The sequence below is a fragment of the Pholcus phalangioides genome, unplaced genomic scaffold (assembly GCF_987345545.1).
Source record: "Pholcus phalangioides strain wild (caught in Gottingen) unplaced genomic scaffold, Ppha-v1.0 ptg000013l_1, whole genome shotgun sequence".
In the NCBI taxonomy this organism is placed as follows: domain Eukaryota; kingdom Metazoa; phylum Arthropoda; class Arachnida; order Araneae; family Pholcidae; genus Pholcus; species Pholcus phalangioides.
Genome location: NW_028301606.1, coordinates 38660438 through 38683618, shown reverse-complemented (window position 1 = coordinate 38683618; position 23181 = coordinate 38660438). Strand labels below are relative to the sequence as shown.

General features: G+C 35.4%; 1 protein-coding gene across 5 annotated transcripts in view; it reads left to right on the top strand.

Annotated features, from left to right (window-relative positions):
- The window catches only part of LOC149079086 (proton-coupled zinc antiporter SLC30A2-like), a 41692-nt gene that overhangs the window by 2602 nt on the left and 15909 nt on the right, over positions 1 to 23181 (top strand). Inside the window, exons 1-3 of one of the 5 annotated variants that reach the window (XM_089241375.1) lie at positions 1965 to 2087; positions 9280 to 9400; positions 10283 to 10442. In XM_089241375.1, the coding sequence (XP_089097501.1) occupies positions 9372 to 9400; positions 10283 to 10442 (189 nt within the window). In that variant the 5' untranslated portion in view covers positions 1965 to 2087; positions 9280 to 9371. Of the gene's footprint in view, positions 1 to 1964; positions 2088 to 6499; positions 6611 to 8744; positions 9044 to 9279; positions 9401 to 10282; positions 10443 to 18383; positions 18729 to 23181 lie in introns of those variants that run through there. The other 4 variants (XM_089241374.1, XM_089241376.1, XM_089241373.1 and 1 more) reach the window with 4 other exon arrangements.

Genomic DNA, 23181 nt, shown 5'->3' with positions numbered 1-23181 from the left:
TTCTTTCATTTCAAAAATACAAGTCACAATGCATAACATTCAATACATGTATAATATTTTACATTTTAATATTCAAGGTTATCATTGCCGAACAGCTGATTCCCCTAAACCGTTAGTATTAGAGAAAACTTCTGATAGCAAAAATGTTTTGAATATTTTCAATCGCCATCGTTTGAGCCATTCAAGTAAAAAAAAATATAGCGACACCCTGTATATATACAGGCCTCCCTGTATGTATACGGGGGGCCTTGCGATAAACTCAGAGGGGTGATATTAGGCATCACAAGAGGAACAAAAATTGCCATAGAACATGGTATCACAAACCATAATTAGTCGGTGAAAATTAAAAAAAATACTTATGAAGGGTGTGACGTCGAGTGGGACAAAAAGGCCAATAATAAGTAGAAAAATTATTTATTTCACAGCATTGATTACAAATAGAATACAATAATAAGTGCAAAAATTTCTTGGAATGACTTCTCTTCGTCTACTTTGTGACATTGAACTGTGCTGCACAGGCTGAATTGTAATCATTCTGCCAAGAGTAAACGGTTTTTTACTTATTTATTTTACTTTTGTGTACTCTAATTTTGTACTTATTATTATACTTTATTTTGTACTTATTATTATACTTTATTTTGTACTTATTATTATACTTTATTTTGTACTTATTATTATACTTTATTTTGTACTTATTATTATACTTTATTTTGTACTTATTATTATACTTTATTTTGTACTTATTATTATACTTTATTTTGTACTTATTATTATACTTTATTTTGTACTTATTATTATACTTTATTTTGTACACCATAGCCTGCGTTGTAATCAATGCTGTCAAATAAATGTGTTTTCTACTTATTATTGACCTTTTCGTCCCACTCGACGTCAAACTGTTCATAAGTATTTTTTTCAGTTTTCACCGACTAAACGTGGTTCGCGATAATATGTTCTATGGCAATTTTTGTTCCTCTTGTGATGCCTAATATCACCCCTTCTGAGTTTGTCAGCACTTCACGGTAACACCCTGTATATATCAGGAAAAGAATTAAATTTGATTTTTTATACTGTTCCTTAGTAAAAATGCATTCATGTAATGAATGACATGTGATATCATTCCGTTAAAAAAAGGGTTTGTTTTGATGAGAAATTACTCCAGAGAAAGAGAGGGGCACAGACAAATTATTTCGATCTATTTAAAATGTTACTCCCAGGAACATAGTGATAACCCTTTATGTTATGTAATTGAATGAAATCTTAAGATTGTCATATTGATTATTAATAATCGAACCATTTTTGTACTATCCACTTATATTAGAATGATACATTGTCTAATACGGAATATGCCTAAAATTCAAAATTCAATGATTTTGTCAATTTTAATAGAAATAGAATGAGTTATTTTTTATATACGCATTACTATGACGATTTTCGTACTAAACATCATATTAAAAAGAGACCGTTTAAAAAATGAAATCGCGTAACTTTTCTTTTCCCCCAAATGAAAATTTAATGTATTCATTCCACATTTTTCTTTGAAATTCGTTTCTTTCAAGGAAATGTTAAGTGTAACAGAAGATAACATAAAAACAAAGTGTCAGAAATACATTCATTGCTGTTTTTAACTTAAAAATTTCATGTTTTTTGTATTTACTTTTATACAATCTTTCCAATGCACTTGAATTCAGTGTTTGGAGAAGATAATTTGAATCGCATGTAAACATCCAGTCAAGTGATTCACATCGGAACGACTCCTTGAAAAAAAAAAAATCACGAGATAAGTCGAGCTGAGACATCGGCACCGTCTTTCATTCCGAGGATTTTCTCTTCCGTGAGATACCGACCGGTACATGTTATTTTACATGAACCGCCATTGATTATGTTTTTTTATCACAACTCTTTATCGAAGAGCGCTTTTCTTATCCACGACAGTAAAAATTCGTTATCGTTTGTGTCGAGTCAAAATAAATTCCGTATACGTGATATACGGCTTCGAGAGTGCGTAAGGTTATGTCTCCGAAATTTTAATCTATTTTGTACATTGTTTATTTATTTTCTTCTTGAAACATATCTTATTAATGATTGTAAGTACTATATTTTTTTTTACTTATTGACAAATGGATAACTTATGTTTGACCATCGAAACATGCAATGTCTGAGCACATATACCTTGGATTTATAGATAGTTTTTAAGCGTGTTATACGTCAGGTGACGACAAATAAATATAAATTTAATAAATTTGAGGAAAAATTGTTGAATAAACTCCACACTCATTGTCAAATGATTTTTTTTATTCATAAAAGGGAAACGTGATTATACTAATTTATTTGCTACTAGATATAATACCCGGGGCTGCCTGGGGTTTTCCCTCCCCCAGACACTGGTATCAGTAAAGACGTGACACAAACTATTGACATTATAAAAGCAATAATTCCCTAACACGCGTCTGTAAAGGACTGTTAAGGAACCTCGGTAATCGAAGTGAACATTGTGAAAGTCACTGTTGAGGCCTAAGAACCATTGTTGCCCGACAGTTTTTTTGCCCATTTCGGTCATTTGCCCTGCTCTGATGAACTTTTAAAATAGCCTATTGTTTAAGTTGGGTGCAGTTTGGTACACAGTGGATCCCGCTTATTACGTTCCCACTTAGAACGCTTTCCCGCTGCTTAGTACGATTTATTGTCCCAACTCTTACTAATACTCATTGAGATTTCCCGTTTAAAGCATTATCCCGCTTACAACGTTTTCCCAATAACAGTTTTTGAAAAACGGTATTAGCGGGATCGGCCATACTGTATATGCAACATTTGGCTACGATCGGTCGATTTGTATAGCGAACACACACATACAGACAGACATGGCAAAAATCAATTATAAGTATAGATTGATTTTCAGTGTATATGTGTGTTCTCTGTATACAAATCTACAATTTTAGACCGATCGTCTTCGCATTTTGCATATATAACCAAACTGAAACTGACTTGAACAATAGGCTACTTTAAAAGTTCGTCAGCGAAATAGACGAAGAAACTGTTGGGCAACAATGGTTCCTTGGCCTCAGCAATGAGTTTCGGAATGTTTACTTCGCTAGCCGTGGTTCCCTAACAATACGTCTCAGAAATGTTCATTAATTTACAATTTTCCTTTGAAACTTCTTCAATACTCCCAGTATATGGACGAAACCCTGGCTGCACCGGGAAATATAACACTTAGATAGTTCAAATTATAAAAAAATATATACACCGACATAGACATTGTTATAAGAAAGACAAATTACATTTACAGTAAATATGTAAAATAATCGTAATTCACACAAAACCTCGTGAATAAATGGGATATCGGAAATTAGTTCTCATACATGGAATATATATATTGTTTTGAGAAGGGGGAGATATGCACCCCCAAATGTAATGTTCATTGTACATTATGACTAATAAGTGTTTGTTACGAGTTGTTGAATTTTTTGAAATTGTGTTGAATTTCAAAATTTTTCAAACTTTTTGAAACTGTTGAATCTTCGAAATTGTTGATTTTCTTTTTAATTAAAATTTTCCAAGTAGAAAATTTTGAAATTGAATTTTTTCAGTTGATTCGGTGAATAAAACAAGAAACATGAGAAGCGGTATAACCGCTGTCCCTAAGAGTTTACAGAACATTTAGCATAGCAAAAATCACTAAACCCTCTGTAAAATACCGCATGTTTTCTATGAAGTAAGCTGTCTTCCAATTTTCATCAGGAAAATGTGTTCCATCGAGAAAAATCAGCTCTACTAAATATCTGCGATTGCCATTGTTAAAATTTATAAGAAAGCGAGATATCTCGTTAATGCCTGTGAGAGGGTTACGTTTGCATACATCATGAGTATACAATGACTTTTTTTTCACGACAACGGTTGATAAATGGAAACATTCCGTTGAACAGATAGTTATGCATATTTCATCAATGATATTAAGAACAATGCTACGCACCCTAAAATCCGTTTACTTTCAAAAGATCATGTATTCGGAGTACTAAAGTGTGATTTGCAACATAATGTTTTTAATAAGAAGTGGCTCGAGAGAAATACAAAATTTAGGCCCAAAAAATTTAACTTTTCTCGTCAAATGTCCAAAATGGATAAAAAACTGTCCGGCGAAAATGGCAACCCCTCTGCACAAAATTGTGAAATTTTCATTCTGGTTATCGCCGTTCCCAAACAACGCTTTCTTCGACGATGAAGACATGTCTATTCCCCAGTAGGGATTTTTTGATACTTTAGAGCTCTAAACATAGAGGAAACCTGGACAGAGATTCGAGTATTTATAATTACAAATACAAATATTTATAATAAAAGCTGAAAAGCTGTTCATTTTGTCATTGTTATCGAGAATGACCCTGATATTTTATCATCAGTTTTCGTGCTACGCAATTGGTATCTTCAGAGGAAAAAACAATGGTGTTAAGGCTAAACCTGAAACTATCGCATGGGGATGATAACGGAAAAGGAATCAATAGAGGAAATGAAATCAAAAGGTTGATAAAACTGAAAGTATTTACGATATGTTGTTGTTAAACAATTGCAAGATTGAAAAGAGAAGACAAGCCTTCACGGTCGGAGTTTATAATAAAGATCATACTTTTCGGGCTATTATATATAATTGCAAAATTATCTAAAAAAAATTCTATAAATGGGGGCTCCGGTACGTTCCCCGCCGCTGTGGTGGTCGAGTGGTCATAGTGAAGGATTCCCATCGCAATGTCCCGGGTTCGAACCCTCATTTGCGCTATAGTGGTTGTTGGCTGAAACTGTTTTTCTGTGCTTCCCAACTTCGAGGCACGAATGTGAGCTGATCGACTCGCTAAAAATACTCGTCACAGAAAGCAACGGTATATAAATATTCAATCATTTACACTTCACTTCTGTGAAATATGGAATGACAGCACTGAAAAATCAGACACAGCACTAGATAAGCACTTACAGCACAGCTCACTAGGTAGTAAATTGCCTATGGCGATACACCTAAGTTGTGCATGATTTGAAAGAAAAAAAAAGAAAGGTAAATTCTCTCCTATTGTGGGGTGTGTTTCATTCGGTTGTTAATGAAAACATTATTCAATATTTTCCATGGCGATGTGTTCCATAATAATCGTTCTTGTAAGTTTCCCAAGACCTGAAAAGCACTAAATCTAGGAAAAAAAGGAATGCTTAATTTCACAAAATGTTATTTTTAATCAAGAAATACATGTCTCAATAAGGTTGATAAATTGATTCATTGAACTGAAAGTTCCTTTAAAATTTTAATTTTCAAAGGAATTTTAAAAGTTAACTTTCCATTTTATCTGAATTTAAATTTAAAAAAAAATAATTCCTTTTTTTAAATTTCCCCTTTACCTAATTTGCAAGTTTGCTTTGGTTTTTTTTTTACTAAAATGTAATACCAACTTACACTTGAGCTAGATTCAAACAAACATACACATGATCATCACGAAATAGATGCTAAAAACTAAGAAAAAATGAAATAAAACCGAAATTTTAATTTGCTGAAAAGTTTAGGCAAAATTTTAACAAATGCATCTGTGTGAGCCGGATCATAAAGGAAAATGGACTCGTCGCACCCGGCTATTATTAACCCCTTGACAGTGACGCCCGAGTCCAGTTTCGGGCAACAGAAAAATTGTATATTTGTGACTTGATGATTGTTATTTGTGACAAAAAAAAGTGTTTCTTTCTCATGAAGCTTTTCTCATGAATGGAATTCTTTTATCTTCTTTATTCGTATAATGCACAACAGGGGGAAAAAAATGATTTCCCAGTTTTGATGCATTTTTCTGAAATAAATTACACTGTCAAGGGTTTAAGCAAAGAACAGGTTTGGCATTCCAAATTATGTTGAAAAGGGTAGGGAATAGCTATTGGCCACAGTGATAACGCCGATGTTGCACATTCACTCAAAAGACTATGACAGAGTTAACACCTAGTATTTCAAATAGCTCTACATTTGCGTATACTGTTTTCGTCAACGAATATCTCTTAATGGATAGATGTTTTTTCTGAAAATACTCGAATTTCATCCCACGACACTTTTTTTCTTTTCTTTGAACGGTGAATGTCTTAGCTTATATACATATAAGGAGGTTTTTAAAGGTGGTCCGTGGATTACCTTTCCCCCCCCCCGAAGGGGAGGCTACGTGAAAGGGCGGCTTAAGCATCCGGTCCGGGTTCATCCTACTTGACGATGGAACGGGGCGGGGTGGGGGAATGAAAAAAGCTAAAGATACAACATGGGATTCTATGAGGTGATTTGGCAAGAAAGGCGATGGGGAGTTCTTGTTTCTTTTATCTGTTGAGGGGGCAATGAGGCAAATTAGTTTGGAAAACTCTGAACAATAACATAGCTTGGGACTTTGAGGTAGTAAGAGGGGGAGGGGGCTGAAGCACTCGACGGTGATCTTATCAACAAATGCTACTATAGATAAACCAACATGAGTAACTACGATTAAGTCTGAGAAAGTATAAGCAGCGTTCAATCATCAACCGAAGAAGGCATCAGTTTTGGATAATGCGTTATCGGATTAAAGTGTCATGAAATGTGAGGCAAAATGAAGCTCCCCCCCGACTCGTATTGGTACGTAAATAAATATGCAAATTTTTCGTTACTGATCTCACTAGGGTTCGGATTTTTATGATCTAAAAATCTTAAAAATATGCAAGCATTTATCACCTAAAAACATGAAGATATGACTTTATAATGTAAAAATATGACCCTATGTAATTATTTATCTCATTATTTCATCTCTCCTTTTTTCGGCTATTGCTTCTTATCGTATTAAGTTAAAAAATAAAAAAAAATTCATTAATTTTTAATTGAAATTCCCTCACCAAATCCAAATGAAAACCACGTCTACTTTATGCATGACAACTCTTCTTTGGTACGTTCTAGAATGACACTGAATTTTATGAGTTGCGGTTTTAAATATTAACCCATTAACTGCCAATTTTTTTTTTTTTGAATTTTTTTTCCGGATAAATTACATATGTGCATAAAAAGTTGTAAACGTAAAGCACGTAAAATTCCAAAATCCCCAAATGGGATTCGTGGCAGCTAATGGGTTAAAAAAAAATGCTATTATTCAGTTTCTTCTTAGAAATATTTGACAAAACTACTTTGCAAAAGGTTTTTTTAAATTCTGGAGAAATGGAGCAGCAATATTTGAAGAAAATTTACCATAAAGTAGACGTCTAGTTTCTGCAGTCTCGTTGATTATTTTTCAAAATGAATTATAATGTTGCTGCTAATTTAAATCGGTTTTATGCTTGAACATTTAACATATTTAAGAAAATACGATATATTGGTAGCCCTTCTTTTAAACCGAGCTCAACTCCTGTCCGTCATTGGGCAATTTACAATAGTTGAGATTCTCAGTTTCTGCCGCCCTGGTTGTAGGATCTGGTGCGGGACTTTTTTAACAGAGAGAGATCAACTCATATTTGCGCCTAAAGCTGCAAAACGATAGATAACTAACTTCAGCCAACCACCACTGCGCGACCTGGGATTCGAACTCAGGTCCTCGTGGTGCAAATCACTCACGATGCTGACATGACCTCACAGCGGCCTATTTGAGCTGAAAATGTTCTCCCGAAGTCCTGGAAAAAATCACTTAACTTTAGGTAGCGCCAGAATTAACACAGAAAGAGTCGAAGGAGGGCAATTATATCACACTTGAGAGAGTGAGAATTTTTGGGATAAGAACAGGATCGTCTCTTAAGAGCATCACGGGCCCTTGGCCAAGCGATTTTTCTGAGGCCCTACCTAATAAATTCAAGAAAATTTCAACCAGATCTCATTTTTGTGGGGATCCTCTTCTCTTGAGGTCCTCGGGCCGTGCGTTAAGACGGCATTGGATAAGAATAAAAATAAAAAAAGGTTTTTTCTTTCAAAAGAATAATGTAAAAACATTGTCATATATATATATAGATTTGGAGTTTTACAGTAACGGAGATTGGTGGCAAAATCAAGTCTGGCCCTCCTGTGGGGTTGGGGGGAATCAGACACAAAATTCCAAAGATTTCAAGTGTCCGAATGAAATAAAATCTTTTGCACATGCTTTGCATTGTCCTTCAGAAACATAGCAAGTGGATCCTCTGAGAACAAAATGGCAACTGGAAATGTAAAAGTTCTCTCCAGACAAGAAACCGTTTTAAATGCTTACTATATACCTCTGAAAAAACTTCCTACAGATTAAAATTTTCATTGATAAAAATGATCAAGAATGAACTTTTGCTTGACAATTCCTAAAATATGATGTCATAAAAATCCGAGGCCTACTGATCACACACATTCAACATTAATTCTTTGAAGTATTATCACAACTCACGATATCCATTACCGTATAAATACAAATACAAATACAACGCCACAACAGGCAAATTGCCCAACGAGGTGGCTGACTTAAGAACATCATGGATCCCCGAGCCATCCTTTTGGAGGCCCTACCTACTACTGTTACACCACACATGCACCCCCCCCCCGCGGAACCCCCCAACGAAGCCCCAACGAATCGGTACATGCGGGAATGTGCGTGTACGTGTAGTGCAACCTGACGTAAAGTTTGTTTCTGTGTAATGCTTGTTATGTGTAGTGCTGTCATCTGCCCCCAGTTTTTCTAACTATGAGTGAAGTGTTATGGTTGAATGATTTACCGTTGTAGTACTGTTGCTCTCTGTGGCGAGAGTAATAGTTCTTGATATTTTGATTCGTTTCGAATAAGTTCTTGAACATTTTTTCCACGGAATAACCTGAGTTTTCATGTATTTTTGTTTGGCTTCGTAAGTTTCAAACTTTTTAGAGCGAATTTCCAAAAGCAAATCGATCGCCACTGATCGGAAAGCTACTTCGGTGTAAGGTGCTGAATCACGGAAAGAGTTCAACGTTTTCATTTGATCAGTTCAAGTTTGAATTTAAGATTTTTTCTTGAACATAACTTGTGTTTTGTTTTTGTGTAACGAAAAATACGAAAACTTTGTTTATAATGTGGAATACACACAGCTGGCGCTCTTCGTAAGTGTTCATTCATCTTAACAAAAAAACACGTGTTTGAAATTTAAATTAAGTAATTTAATTTTGTAAAATCTTACTAATGTTCTTGAGACATCGATGAATAGGGTATATATGCCAAAATACTTGGATAAAATATTTTATTCATGGATAAAATTTTTAATTCATGTGCTATGGAAAGGGCCATAAATAGATTCATAACTATTGACATACTTTTTCGTAAAATTTCAATTTTTCAGTGATCTGAACGCACTGCAATCACCATTGGTGTGATTCGGAAAGCAGCCGAAGAAAACTCAAGCCTGGCATTAGACAAACGCAACCATCAGTCATGGACTCGGGGGATGAGCGGATGCCACTGTGAGTTCGACTTCTCATTTTTTCCTAGTTAGATATATGAAATTATTAACTGTTATATATATATATCCGCGGCTGCGCTCGCGTAGATGATTTGGTGGTAATCTGAAAATTCCCTGTTTAGGGGTTGAATTATGCAAAATCCATTCTTAATGAGCCCCTACCATAAAAACAAAACCACAGTACCAGCCAAATTTCATATTTATAGCTTCAATTTTTCTTCACTCACCCTTTTTTGACCCCTTTAGGGAGGGTGGAATTTTGAAAAACCCCTTCTTAGCGAGTCCCTACGTTATGAAATTTTTTCAGTAATTTCATTTTATATTCATAGCTTCAGTGAGAGCTTCATAGTTTTTCAGCTCGGAGATGATATCTCCACATAACTTATGGCCACCCTTTAGGGCGTAGAATTTTGAAAAAAACCTCTTCTTAGCGAGTATCTACATTATATAATAAAACTACTATCCAAATTTCTCATTTATAGCTTCAGCGCTTCTAGCTTGGCGATGATTTCTCAATAACCTGTGAACCCCCATTATGACCCTTTTTAGAGGTGGAATTTCCAAAAAATCCCTTCTTTTAGAGAATCCCTACATTAGAAAATGAAACTACTGACCGAATTCCATATTTATAGCTTCAGCGGTTGGGCTCGGTGATGATGAATCAGTTAGTCATTACTACTGGTATTACTTTATTCAATACGGATAACACGCTTAATCGCGATACGTAAAATTTCTTAAAAATTAATGTGTTAATCGTACAAGCTCGATTTTTACTCTCATTTCGCTATTCACTCACTCGTGAAGACGTTTTACATATCACTATTTTGCATCAAATCGGTGCTTTCTGCACGTGTTTGTTCATAATGTTTTTTTTCTTCGATAGGAATCAAAGTGGAAACTCTGGAACTTACGAATCGATAGTGAGCAAAGATAACGCGATAATTTACTGCTGCCACGGAAATGCAGCGGACGAATGCTGCAACAACATACCAGAAAACAACATTTCAGATCAATCAACAGACGGGAGACTTTCCCAGTTTCTGGTGAGCCCTATATTAAAACATTCGCAACAAGATTTACTTGACGTATAAGGTATATCGTATGTATTGTACAATCAGGCCGGGAATTAGAGGGGGGGAGGGAGGGAAGCAACTGCCCCGGATACCAGCTTTTAGGCAGGAACGAAAACACCGTTATAAAATTATTGAATTTTGAAGTGGTGGGGGCGTCAAAATAACTCGAAATAACCGCCCTGATTACAGTAAACCTCCAGATTTTTTTGACACTCAGAGGATCGGGGGTACATCGGATAACCGGGAGGGCATATCAATAACATTTTCTAAGTGTTCAAACATTTAAGTGCAAGTAAAGAAATAATGTAAATAATGCAATTTTTTACGAGGCATTGCAGAAAACCCCTATTCCCCCCCCCCCCCCCAAAGAGTGAGATATTCTCACTTAGTTTCCTCTCTCACGGAGATAGGAAAATTTGTTCTTTGGAGAAATCAGTTTTTCAAAATATCTAGGCTTGTTGTCAAATAGTACTAAAATAGAAGGCTTTTGAAAGACGAGATATCTCGTCAAGACCGGTGAGATGGTTAAAAAGATTTTGCAATCGATCTTTTTTTTCTGAGACATCGTATAAATAATCCTTGTCGGAAATAAAGTGCTACAGTAAGTATACAGTGACGTTTTCTAAGTGTTCATAGCAATGCATTCATGAAATGCATTTCACGAAAAAAAGTTGAACATGACAAATATGAGAAATTGATATTTCTAGTCATATTGATTTTAAATACAGTTCATAAATTATATAACTATCTCCATCCCAGATTTCGTTAATGTATTACTATTAAACTAAAGATTCATTGAAAATCATGTGATTTTTATAAAAAGTTGGGCAAAATTACGGAAAAATACAGGGATTTCCAGTATACGGGCCATATCAATAAGCCGAACCATCAAACATGTAGGCCTAATAATTTTTTTATCGTTACGTATCAATAGGACAACATACAAACATTTTCGCAATGGGCTCTATAATTCCACAAATTTCTTTCAGAACACCATAAAAATGAAAGCAAAAGCATCGAAAAAAGTGTGGTTATATCAGAGGAGAGTTGCATTTTATTGACGTTATAAGCGAGGGTAATTGCCATTATTCTCCCTGGGAATCAGTCGAGAGCCCCAATATTTCACGTTATAGCCGAGGTGTCGTTACAACCGAGTTTGCCTGTATAGTGTTCTTCGAGCAGAGACTTGGGGAGAGGACAGGGGCCTCTTCCTGAAATACAAAAAACAGTCAACTTTGGGGGCTCTTTTCAAGTGCCCCGTTGGTCCATGCTGGAAATAGGGCCTGCTCGTAATATCCGTTTGGAAGCAGAATTTCCTTATTAAAAGTACATTGATCCAAGACATGCTTTTTTTTTCGACATTTTGTGTACAACAAATGGAGAAAAAAAAGAAATAACGATAAAAAATAAAATTGCTGACTGTCAAGGAGGTCTCGATGTCTTTTAAAGTCAAGGAAACTTCTGATGATCGCAACGGATGTAGTTGAGAAACATGAACGGAGGAGAAAAAAAAAAGAAAAGAAAAATGTCAAAAAATGGGATTGCGATTTGTTGCAAGTCACGAAATTTCACGTCCGGTAAAGCCAAAAGTGCGTTCTTGCCCGTCTCCGAAATACTGTCAAAGAAAAGTTTCAAACTCCAGTGACAGGTGTCACTGATTCAAGATGAATTTAGAGCAGTGCATGTGTTTCAGTTGAGTGGAAATACTCGTATATTAGAGAGTACCGATTGCGTAAGAAAGCATTACAATTTTAAAATAGTGTCGGCAGAAATAAAGTTCAAGGTTGACGTTGTTCATGTTTACGTCTTACTCAAGGCCAATCAGAATTTCCGTCGTTCCCCGAAAATATAAGACACCCGGTGTTTTATATTAATTTTTGCTCCAAAAGAATTTTTTTTTTTCAAAAATTTACGAATTCATGTTTGAATTTTGTGTGATTTTATTTTCTGTATAGTCACTGGCCTCCCAATTTACAAACACGAGTAATTCTTGTTTATGTAGCGTTCTCGTAGTGCATTGAAAATGGCTCAATTGCACAGCTTGTTTGTCACTCTCGTTCTCTCAAACAGATCACAACTTTATTCTATCTCCATGGCCAATTTACTACAGAATGAATAGTGAGCGGAAGGGTTCATCTGTACCTAACAGTCGAATTGTGTGCGTCTAGTGTAAGGTTACCAGATTCGAGAACTGAAAAAGGAGGACGCTTGCTTGCGCACCCTTGATGATGTATTTTCCCCGATTTTCACAACAGATGCTACTCTTTTCTTCCTGAGAAAAGGAAACCCCCGACCACAATATTTTTTTCCTAATTAAAACAGAACCGCTATATATGTTACAGAAATTTGATAAATCTGGTTATTATATGCATAATCACCGGCTATTATGCATAGTTATCAACCATTTTTGCAAACTTAATAAATTTTGTCTTTAACATTTACCTGGTGATTATATGTAATCCGAGCTCGTAATGGTAAATACGATAAACCATCAATAAAGTATTTAAATTTACCTGAACTTTTGCTTAAATTTCAGCCTAAGATGATGGATTCGATCAGTGATGGTGTTGATGTTTAAAAATTTTGATAAATGTGAAGAAAATACGATATTTTATGCATTCTTGAATTTTATGCATTAGCCTAATACTGAAAAAGGCCAAATTTGTGCAAATGCATGCGCACAAATGCATTTGCGTATGATCCCGGCTCTAGTTATGGAAAATGTTTTTCAAACTCAACTGATAAGTTGTCAACAAAGAAAACAAATATTATTGATATAGTAGATGTTTGTGAAGTAACTTTGGAGGCAACTTGTGTGGATTTGTCTGCGAATTTCGTGGGCGTTTGTCAAAGCGCATAAAAATGTGTGGGAAAAATCACACGCACGCAAACACTCATGCCAATCAAAAGATATGTTTCAGAGTAAAAAAAAAAATTCCCATGAGAAACAAAAAAAAAGTGGATGATTCCAGAAACCTGAAAAAGGGGACTAAGGGACGAATTTTCCGAAACGTAGGAGGACGCTTGGAATGACATCAAAAAGAAGGACGAATGGTAACTCTCCTAGTGTTGTGCGTGGATTTTAGTGCTACCATCTATTTTTCAAACTATGACTGGAGCGTTATGGCTGAATAATAGTACTGTTGTAGGCATATTGCTTTCTGTGGCGAAGCTTTTTAACGTGGAGATTGGCTCGCAGCTTGTTGTCGCTGGAATTTATATCCTCTGAATTCTTCACCTGAGTCAGTGATGGGCAAACATTTTTAAGAGCGAGCCAAAAGACAAAAAGAAAAAAAAAATTGCAGGGTGGAGATATTCTAAGATTGATTTATAATTGAAACTGGTATGCTTAGAAATGAAGTGGTGGGATATGTTGTATACTGTACTTTGAAGACTGCCACGGTTTCATTACAAACGAGACACAGAGACACACAATGGTTTATCCTTTATAACTGTGAAAACAAAAATAAGTATATTTTAATAACTTTATGCATATTTATTGCATATGTGCTGCATTTTTCGCGTTCGAAAAGTTTTATATTAAAAAAATGTGTTCCTCACCACTATATTTTTCATACGCAAAAAAAAAAAAAAAAAAACGAATACCCCTCCCCTCAAATGAATTTTTTTAAAACGCTGAAATTGAAAATTTAAATACTACAGTCGAATCCTGTTATAACGAACTCCAAGAGACCGGAGAAATCACTTCGTTATTACGAAATTTCGTTGTAAAGGAGTTCCAGGTTTTTGCATTGTTCTTCTATATAAACGTACCTGGGGGATTATATATATATATATATATATATATATGGAAAAGTGTTCGTTAAAACGATACTCTCTCTCTCTCTCTCTCTCTCTCTCGCTATAAATATATTCGTTATTATACTCGCTATAAAATCTATATTCGTTAAAACAGGATCCGACTGTCATATTTTTAAATCTCCGACAGGCCATATGGAATCTCTAAGCGGGCAGTAGTTTGCCCATCACTAACCCAAGTCATGTGACATAGACGTCTTGCATGATATTCTTGATAAAGTTTCCAACATAACTTCCTCTCCATTGTATTTTCAATGTATTCATTCATTTCTTTGCGTAAATAGTCCTTGAATGGTTTGTTTATAACAATATCAAAAGCCTGGAAATTGTCATCCCTGTGGTTTCATTACTCTGGAATATCTTCCAAAGTCGCCATTTTGGGTACAAGTACTGAACAATCTAGGTTATTTATTTTAAGTATAAACGTCAAAAACATTATTGCATACGTCATACTGTTTAGTATTATCTTATAATTCAATACGCCCGTCCATCGGGGAAACAATAGACATACAGAAAAATCTGGCTGACGATTTTAATTGCGTCTTATTTTTGGGGTTTAGGGCTTATCAGGGGTGTCCTAAATTCGCGTAAATAGTTTAAAAATGCACAAAAATTGAGGGCATTGGTATTTTTGAATGCCGTTTGCGAAAAAGGCATTCTCACGCGAAGGAGGGTTTTTTTTTGTTGCGAGGAAAAAAACAAATTTTCGTCGATAGAGGACACTGCACGAAGGCAGATCACTGGAAATTTGCAAATCAGAACCCTATAAAATGCAGGGTGTATGATTAGCAGCTCATTTCTGAATTTTAATGGCTCTTACAAAAGGTTTTCATTGTGATGATGTCATTGGTGAATAAAAGTATATTGGTGCAGCTGTTTTACATCAGCCACAAATCATTGGCTGAAGCTTCACGAAGCTTTTTTTTCAGATACAGGTTAGATTGAAGAAATGTTCAGGTCTGGAATGTCATGATTTACTTTTATGCAGTGACTTCTATCGACAAAAGTTTTAATTTTCTTCTGCAGCAAAGAAAATCTCCTTCCCCTTTCATGAGAATAATTTCTTCGCAAACCATTCAAATAAGTCCTACCGATTCCTTCCGTTTTTATGAATTTTTAAACTATTTATGAATTTATGGGACACCCTGTACTTCGTTCAGAAAAAAAATTTCGTAAGCTTCAACTAAAATCAAAATAATAAACCCAAAATTATAAAAAAAAACGTAAGTTAATTAAGAGACACAATTTAGACGAATATGAATTCTCTATCTTCCTTCTTAATAAATAGCAATTGGGGGGGGGGGATTTAGAGACCAGTCACATGAAATTTCTTACAAAAAGTATTTGATATTCGCGCATGCGCAATGTGCCAGTATGCGAGCGCACACGTATACCTGGTCATAAAAACATCCTATCAAATATTCTAAAGAAATACACATGACAGACGGAATTTCATTCAGTGTGAATTTAAGATGAGTGCAGTTGATGAAGCGTTAAATACTGCTCATGTCATGATTAGCGAACTAAAGTTCTGGAACGAGAAAGAGAACCAGAGAAGAGAGAAATACAAACGTGAAGAAATTAACAATGTGGCATTTCTAATGACACTTCTAGCGTAAATATGGAGAACTGGCACCATAACAAAAAAAAAAAAAATTAAGTCCTGTGCATCGCTTTCAAATCCGCGAATTCATATTTTTGAAATTTTTAAATGTTTTTGCATTATTTATGTTCACAAAATGCAATAACATGTTTCAGTAAATCATTACTTCATTTTGTTTTAAATTTCATCGAAAATACAGGGACCAATACAAATGTTGGTCCTGTCTGGGTTTCATCTTGTGAAATGAGACATAGCGTGATATTGATCAAAGACATCAGCATGTGTCACATTTTTTGGCATCTTGTCCTCGTCACTTTCTCTTACAGCCTATCTGTCTATAATACTTAGCAAATTTGAGATAATCTATAATATACCTATGGTCAGAATCGACCTTTCTCTGCAAATACATTGTTTATTTTGGGATACTTCATACAGCCAGCCCATCACTATGTCTATTCAGCTGGTGTATTCCAGTTTTTTTTAATTCTACCAGTTTTTTTTTTCGTCCAAGCACACGTTTCTCGAATCAAATGCTATCCATCTGTAAACAAAACGGAATGCGAACTGTTTTCAATTTTACTAAGCCAACACTGTTCATTAATTTTAAAAAATACATACGTCATTTACCATCAAAAACCGCTGTAACTCCTTTACGATTGCGGACTAAATATGGATCAGTGGAATAAATCCAATTCAGTTTTTCTCTCTGTGTTTTCTTTTCTCTTTCGTCATCATTTCAAAGATTTATCGTTACTCTATGAACAAAAGTTGTTTTTTTTTCCTCTCCGTTTTTTTCTATACTCCTGTTAGTGATTTCCTTCCCCCACATATAGTACATCCTTCTACTATTAATATACATGTAAGAGCGAAAGAGAACATGTAGAGTGAAGGTGAAACGAGAAATCTACTGAATATACTTCTCTTATCTATTATACTATTTTCCCCTTAATTTTTTCCCCTTTTTTATTTATTTTTCTTCCCCCCCTCCTTTTCTTCCTTTCTCTAACGCGCGGTTAGGTTAAGACAAGGTTACCAGATTTGTCTTCGATTTGTCAAATAGAGATCCATCGGGAGTTGTTGGCAAAAGCTTGTACGTGAAGAGGTTAAAACGATCAGAAAGTTTAAAAACAGTTCAAACACGTCTGTCCTAACAAATGAAATTTATTCATAACGCGCGCAACTATGTATATTGAAGTTATGAGCTTCATAAGTAGAGATAATTCCTCTCACTCAAATTTTTCTGCTAAGACGATTATTATTCAAATACATTTTTTTTTTCCAGAACTTTATTTTTAAATTTTATGCCATACATCACACTTAACCCGGAGGCACGTGCTTCCATCTGATGGATGCCCCCCCGCTAAAGTTCATATTTACTATTTTTTCTAACGCAAAACAGCCACAATCCTTTAAATCATGGCTTAACCCTTAAATGCATAGCTTTCCATGTGTGCTAATGGTCCTTCAAACATTTATTACTGCAGCCAGTTTGGAGATAAAAATTCAGAATCGCCTCTGCCCATAAGGTGAGGTCACATTCTTTCCATTTTATATTCTGAAATTTCTCGTAGAGGTCGCAATTAACGACAACAACGCTTTGTTTGTTGCAGAGCATGTGTGGCTGTGATTTCGCTAAATATTTTGTTCACTTTTTTTTCTATCTTGAATTACGTGTAGTGAAACCTGACGTGAAGTTTTGTTGTTTCTCTGTAATGCTTGTTATGTGTAGTGCTGCCATCTGCCACCATTCCGTAGGTCCATTCCGTACTTTGCGAACGTGATAACAATACCTGAATGGTGGTATTTACTCTGTATCTAATACTTCTACTGCTACTTCACCACACACCAACTCCGGCCGCAACGCCGCACTGCAATTTACTACCTACCGTTAAACAGTTGGGTTGTAAATGAAGGTGCCATCTATCGGTGATCGCCTTAAGCTCGTTAGGGAAAATATCTCGTGAATCTAATGAGCGCCGTCTACTGCATCTACAAGGAGAAAAAGCAACCTCCACGTTTACCCGTACAGGGGTTTCAAGATGTCTATTCGTCTCACAATTCTGTCAATCGATTTTTTTTACAATAATAATAATAATAATGATTTTAATTACTGTATATCAACTTTATAATGATTAAAATCAATCTAGTCACACTGTTCAGTTTTTGCTATCTTCACCTTTTGCATTCATGAAGGACTCATTCCTACGTTTTACTTACAAACGTCCATTATTGATGTTTAAATGATTCATCATCGATGAAAAAAGAAAAAGAATATACGTGTCAATTATCAAAATAACATGAAAGAGACGAAGCGCCAAAGAAATCGGAGAAGGTTTCGAACGATAAAAACCTCGTTAGTGGCCTTCAATTTGTTAAAGAATAATAACAATAATAAATGCTTCGTAATACCGTATACGTCTTAATAAACGCATCCGACGGGATCATTTTGACGTGAAATAAAAGAAATAATAATGATTATAATGTCACACAAAAAAAAAAAAAAAAAGAAGAGGAGAGAGAGATGTGTGCCAAGCTGTAAATAAGAGACTCCACATGAAACATGCGCGTTCTTTTGTGAAACATTTCCGTTGGTGAGAGTGAGCATGGTCGAAGTCAGTGATACCAGGACGACTGAATCCGAGTCCGTAACAAACGGCGACATGTCTGTCGAAGATATCACCACTAAATCCATCGGTAATGGATCGACACCGCTGAAAAAAGAGGGTGAACTAGTCGAAGTGTCGTTACGTGGACCTGAAGCCGACGAGAAAAACAAATCTGGACTTGGACACGAGCTGAATTTTTTGAAACCGAACTTCACCACACCTGACCTGGTAAGGCGACTGTTATAATGTATTTTATAGTAGCGTTTCTCAGCCTTTCTGTACCCAAGGACCAGTAAAACGTCTGAAATGATTTGACGGACCACTACAGCAGAGCCGCCCTTAGGGATATAAGGCCGGCGTGATCGTACTGAGCCCCACACGTTTGCGGGGAAATAAATAAAATATTTTTTCAGGGTGATTATAATTAAAGTTACCGTACTCTGAGTAGTTTTTCTTCAAAACTGCTTGTCGGAATACAACCAAATTTTTAGGACATAATGAGACCATGGGATTAGATTATGAAATTAGACCTTAGATTTATGAAATTTAAAAAAAGTTCAATTTTCAACCCGCAAAAGAAAAAGTGGCTCTTTTTTTCATTGAATTTTCCTTTTTTTCCATGGGCCATATAACATATATATCAAGTTTCAATAGAATACGTCCACCAGAACGGGCCTGATATAGGTCCGAGTAGTGTCAGTCAGGGCCGTCTCAAGCGCATCATACGCCCCTGGGCCAAGTGATTTTTCTGAGGCCCTAAATGGCAAATTCCCGAAAAATTCAACTGCTTATTTTTCTGAGGCCCCTCTTCTCTTGACGCCCCAGGGCAGTGCCCGGGTGGGACCATGCGTTAAGACGGCACTGGTGTCAGTATACTGACGGGTGTTACATTGATCTCTGAGCAGTGTCAGTATACTGAAACTACTCAGACGTATGTAGCACTCGTTCTGGTAGACGTATTCCATTGGAAACTTGGTATATGCACTATATGGATTATAGGAAAATGTAAAATGCAATTAAAAAAGCCTCACTTATTCACCTGTTGGTCAAAAATTGAATTTTTCCTTTATTTCGTAAATCTCTCGCCTATGGTTTCACTAAGATATCCTAAAAACAATTGGTTGTATTCGGATGAGCAGTTTCTGAGAAAAACTACTCAGAGTACACGGAAACTTTAATTACAATTACCTTGTATATATCACATACAGCGAAACCTCTCTTTTGCGGACACTAGCGGAAAAAACAAAATTCGTCCGTACAAGAGGTGTGACCATTATTTATGGGTTTGAAATGCATACTTTTATTATGCAAGGGGAAATGATATTATTTGGCAGTGAAAGAGGGGTGACCGCTAAGAGAGGAGTTTTTATTGTATGTACATTTTTTGTAGCGTCTGAGCTTCACAACAATGGAATTTTGGAATTATTTTTTCGTAAATTCTGAATTTTTATCAATTCTAGAATTCATTCATTAATTATAAATTTTTTTTTATCAGATTTGGAATTTTTTGTTTCATCGATCTGACATTTTTTCTTTCACCAATTCGGAAATTTTTTGTTCAATTAATTTTGAGTTTTCATCAATCCTGAAATTTTTGAATTCTTATCAATTTTTTTAAAATTCAAAATTCTCGTCAATTTTTTAAATAATAAATAATATTAAACTGTATGGAATTATGTATAATTGAAGCGATTCTGGAATTGCAATATTTCATTAATTCTGGAATTATTATTTTTTCATTTCTTTCATTGATTCTGTTTTTTTTTAATCAAATTTATAGGATTTTTTCCCTACATTAATTTTGAATTTTTATTCGTGCGATGTGGAATAGTTTCTTTCAGTTATTTGTGTCGTATTTCTAATTCACTCATTATAAATTTTCACTAGTTCTCATAATTTATTTTATTAATACCTAATTTTCATGACCATTGCTCATGCTTTTACTTGTTCACATCATCGTCATCATTTTATGACCGGTTTTGGTCATAGTCATCTTTCACTTCGCGACATTTTAAATGACCATTGTGATGCATCTCGCGTTTTTAAATTCATCAAAGCCATTGGTTTTTACAATTACATATAGTTTACAATCCACGCCATAGTTTTAGGTAGGCCTACTTTCTTGACATGACAAGGACAATTTTCCTTTTTTTTTATATATTGTCATTGTTTTGGCGCAGTTTGACCAAATTGGTCCTTGCGCCAATATGTTCAAAATCTAATCTAATCATCATTAGTTTTGGAATTATTTCTTGCATCAGTTTGACATTTTCTTCAGTTCTAAATTTTCATCCATTTGAAATTTTCATTAATTTTTGTGTTAATTTGCATTTTATTGTGTGTCATCTAAGCCTCGTCCTGGCCCATTGGGCTGTACGACAAAATCGGATGCTGAGTGAGCAATCCCGCTCAAGATGTTTTCCTTAAAAATTAAATAACCCTAAATGAAGTGGTGCGAAATATTTGCTGTGCCATACATCGCCATCATTGTCTCCTCTCCCGGGGGCCCTAGCTTATTCCCAACCTAAATTAAAAACTATACATTTTATTGTGTGTATATATTTTTCAGCATTCCTGTATTCTCGCCACAGAGAGCAGCACTCCTACAAACAGTACAAATATTCAGTCACTACACATCACTCACTTCACTTCTGAGATATAGATGGCAGCACTGAAAAATCCTACACAACACTAGATACGCACCCAGACTGTTAGGCACACGCACTTACACTTCCGGCACAACTCACTAGGTAGTAAATTGCCTATGGCAATAGACCTGAGTTGTGCTCGGTTTGAAGAAAGAAGAAGCATTCCTGTATATCTGTATCAATGTATGAATCTTTGGATGAAGATTCCTCTCCCCATAAAATATATATAATCGGAGCCCCGAAATATTATCAAGACACCTTTATCCCCGCTATTACTTTCGCACCGGGCCCTGTACTACAATGCCGTAGCGGAAAAGTGTGGGGGGAAATGTCTGATTTTTATGGAATACAACATGGTTAAGTCTATTGTTCTGTTACTCTTGTCGTAGTCCCCGGAAACTTCAGTTGTCCCCTCCGGAAGAAATTTCTGACTACTGCCCTGGACCATTAATTTACATCATCAACACTAATGCTATCCAGAATTTTAAGGGACATTCTCGTACTTTCACGTATTTTTGGCTTAGTCGAATTTATACAGTTTATTTGGATTTATAATCTTTACTAAAATCATGAATGAAGATAGTTTTCATTATGCATGAATTATATCATGACAATTATAATTTTTGAATTCTCATCTCATATATTTGTCGTGTTCAACATTTTTTTTTCTTTGGACAGCATAACTACATTTCAATTCACTTGATATATTAAGTAGTTCTTCATTTACCACCCATTGATAATTTCAAGTAATTTTAACAACAGCTGGTGATTTTGCTGACTTATGGCAGCGTTTATGGTTGCAATGTCCCGCATTTTGACTTTTAATATCCCAATTTTCCGTATTTACCTCAATAAAATGTTATCTAGTCATGATGTGCGACTTTTTTCCCACGAAATACATTTTTCTTTACTGAGATTTGTAGCAGCCTTTTATTGCCCCCCCCCCTTTAGTCATTTTAGCAATAATTGGCAAATTTTCCGGACTAGAATTTTTTTAACTACAATAAGTGATATTCCGTATTTAGGATCATGAACAGGACGAAAATTAGATTTATTTAAACTTTTTAGATAACGGTACAAATACTCAATCATTATACTTCATTTATAGTTCGAAAAATGGATGGAAGATTTCAGCACTAAAACAAGCATTACACAGAAACTTCACGTTAGGTACACAGCACATACACGCTTATTCCAATACGCACACATTCGTTAGAAGTTCCAAAGGCGGAATATGGACGAGGCGCATGTGTGGTTAGTAGTAGCAATTGACATAGTTGACCATGATTATGGATGCACGCTGTGCTTTAAAAACTATGTAACAAAGTTTGCTTTTTACTCGTGATTATACAGTTTGGACGAGAAGTCCTGGACACATTAAAAAAAAATTAATAACAAATCAGCCAATTGATATAAAAAAGTGTTGTTTGCACTAAAATACGTATCAGGGCCTAGAATTTTGTTTTTGGTAAATTAAAAAAAAGTTCAAATTTCACTCATAGGTGACGCTGTAAAACGGAAAAACTCGACGTAACGCATTAGGCCGCCTGTCACTCGAGTGGTTAGGGAGCTGGACTCTGACTGTGCAGGACTGGGTTCGAATTCCAGTTGACACATGGATGTCTACTGACACTAAAAAATTCCCTGGACAGAATCATCCAGATCTCTTTGGAAATACATGGTTTCGGGAAAAAAAATGAATGAGAAAGAAATAACATTCGCAGGCTTGTTAACTGCTGAGACAGAAATAAAACCTTTAAGAGAGAGGTACTAAGAAAGCTAGTTATATATAATAGGGCCTTCTCAGTGCCCCGTGGCAGACTTTTTCTTTTGGCTTCCCTTTTGAAAGGCTAATTATTGGGCAAATTAAATGTAAAGTATTGCGAGGCCCAGGGCGCCGGTTGCACCAGCCTAGTTACGGCCCTACTACTATACCACACACATGCACCTCGTCCATATTCCTCTGCGGAACCTCTAACGAATTGATACATGGTGGAACGTGCGTGTAGTGAAACCTGACGTGAAGTTTGTTT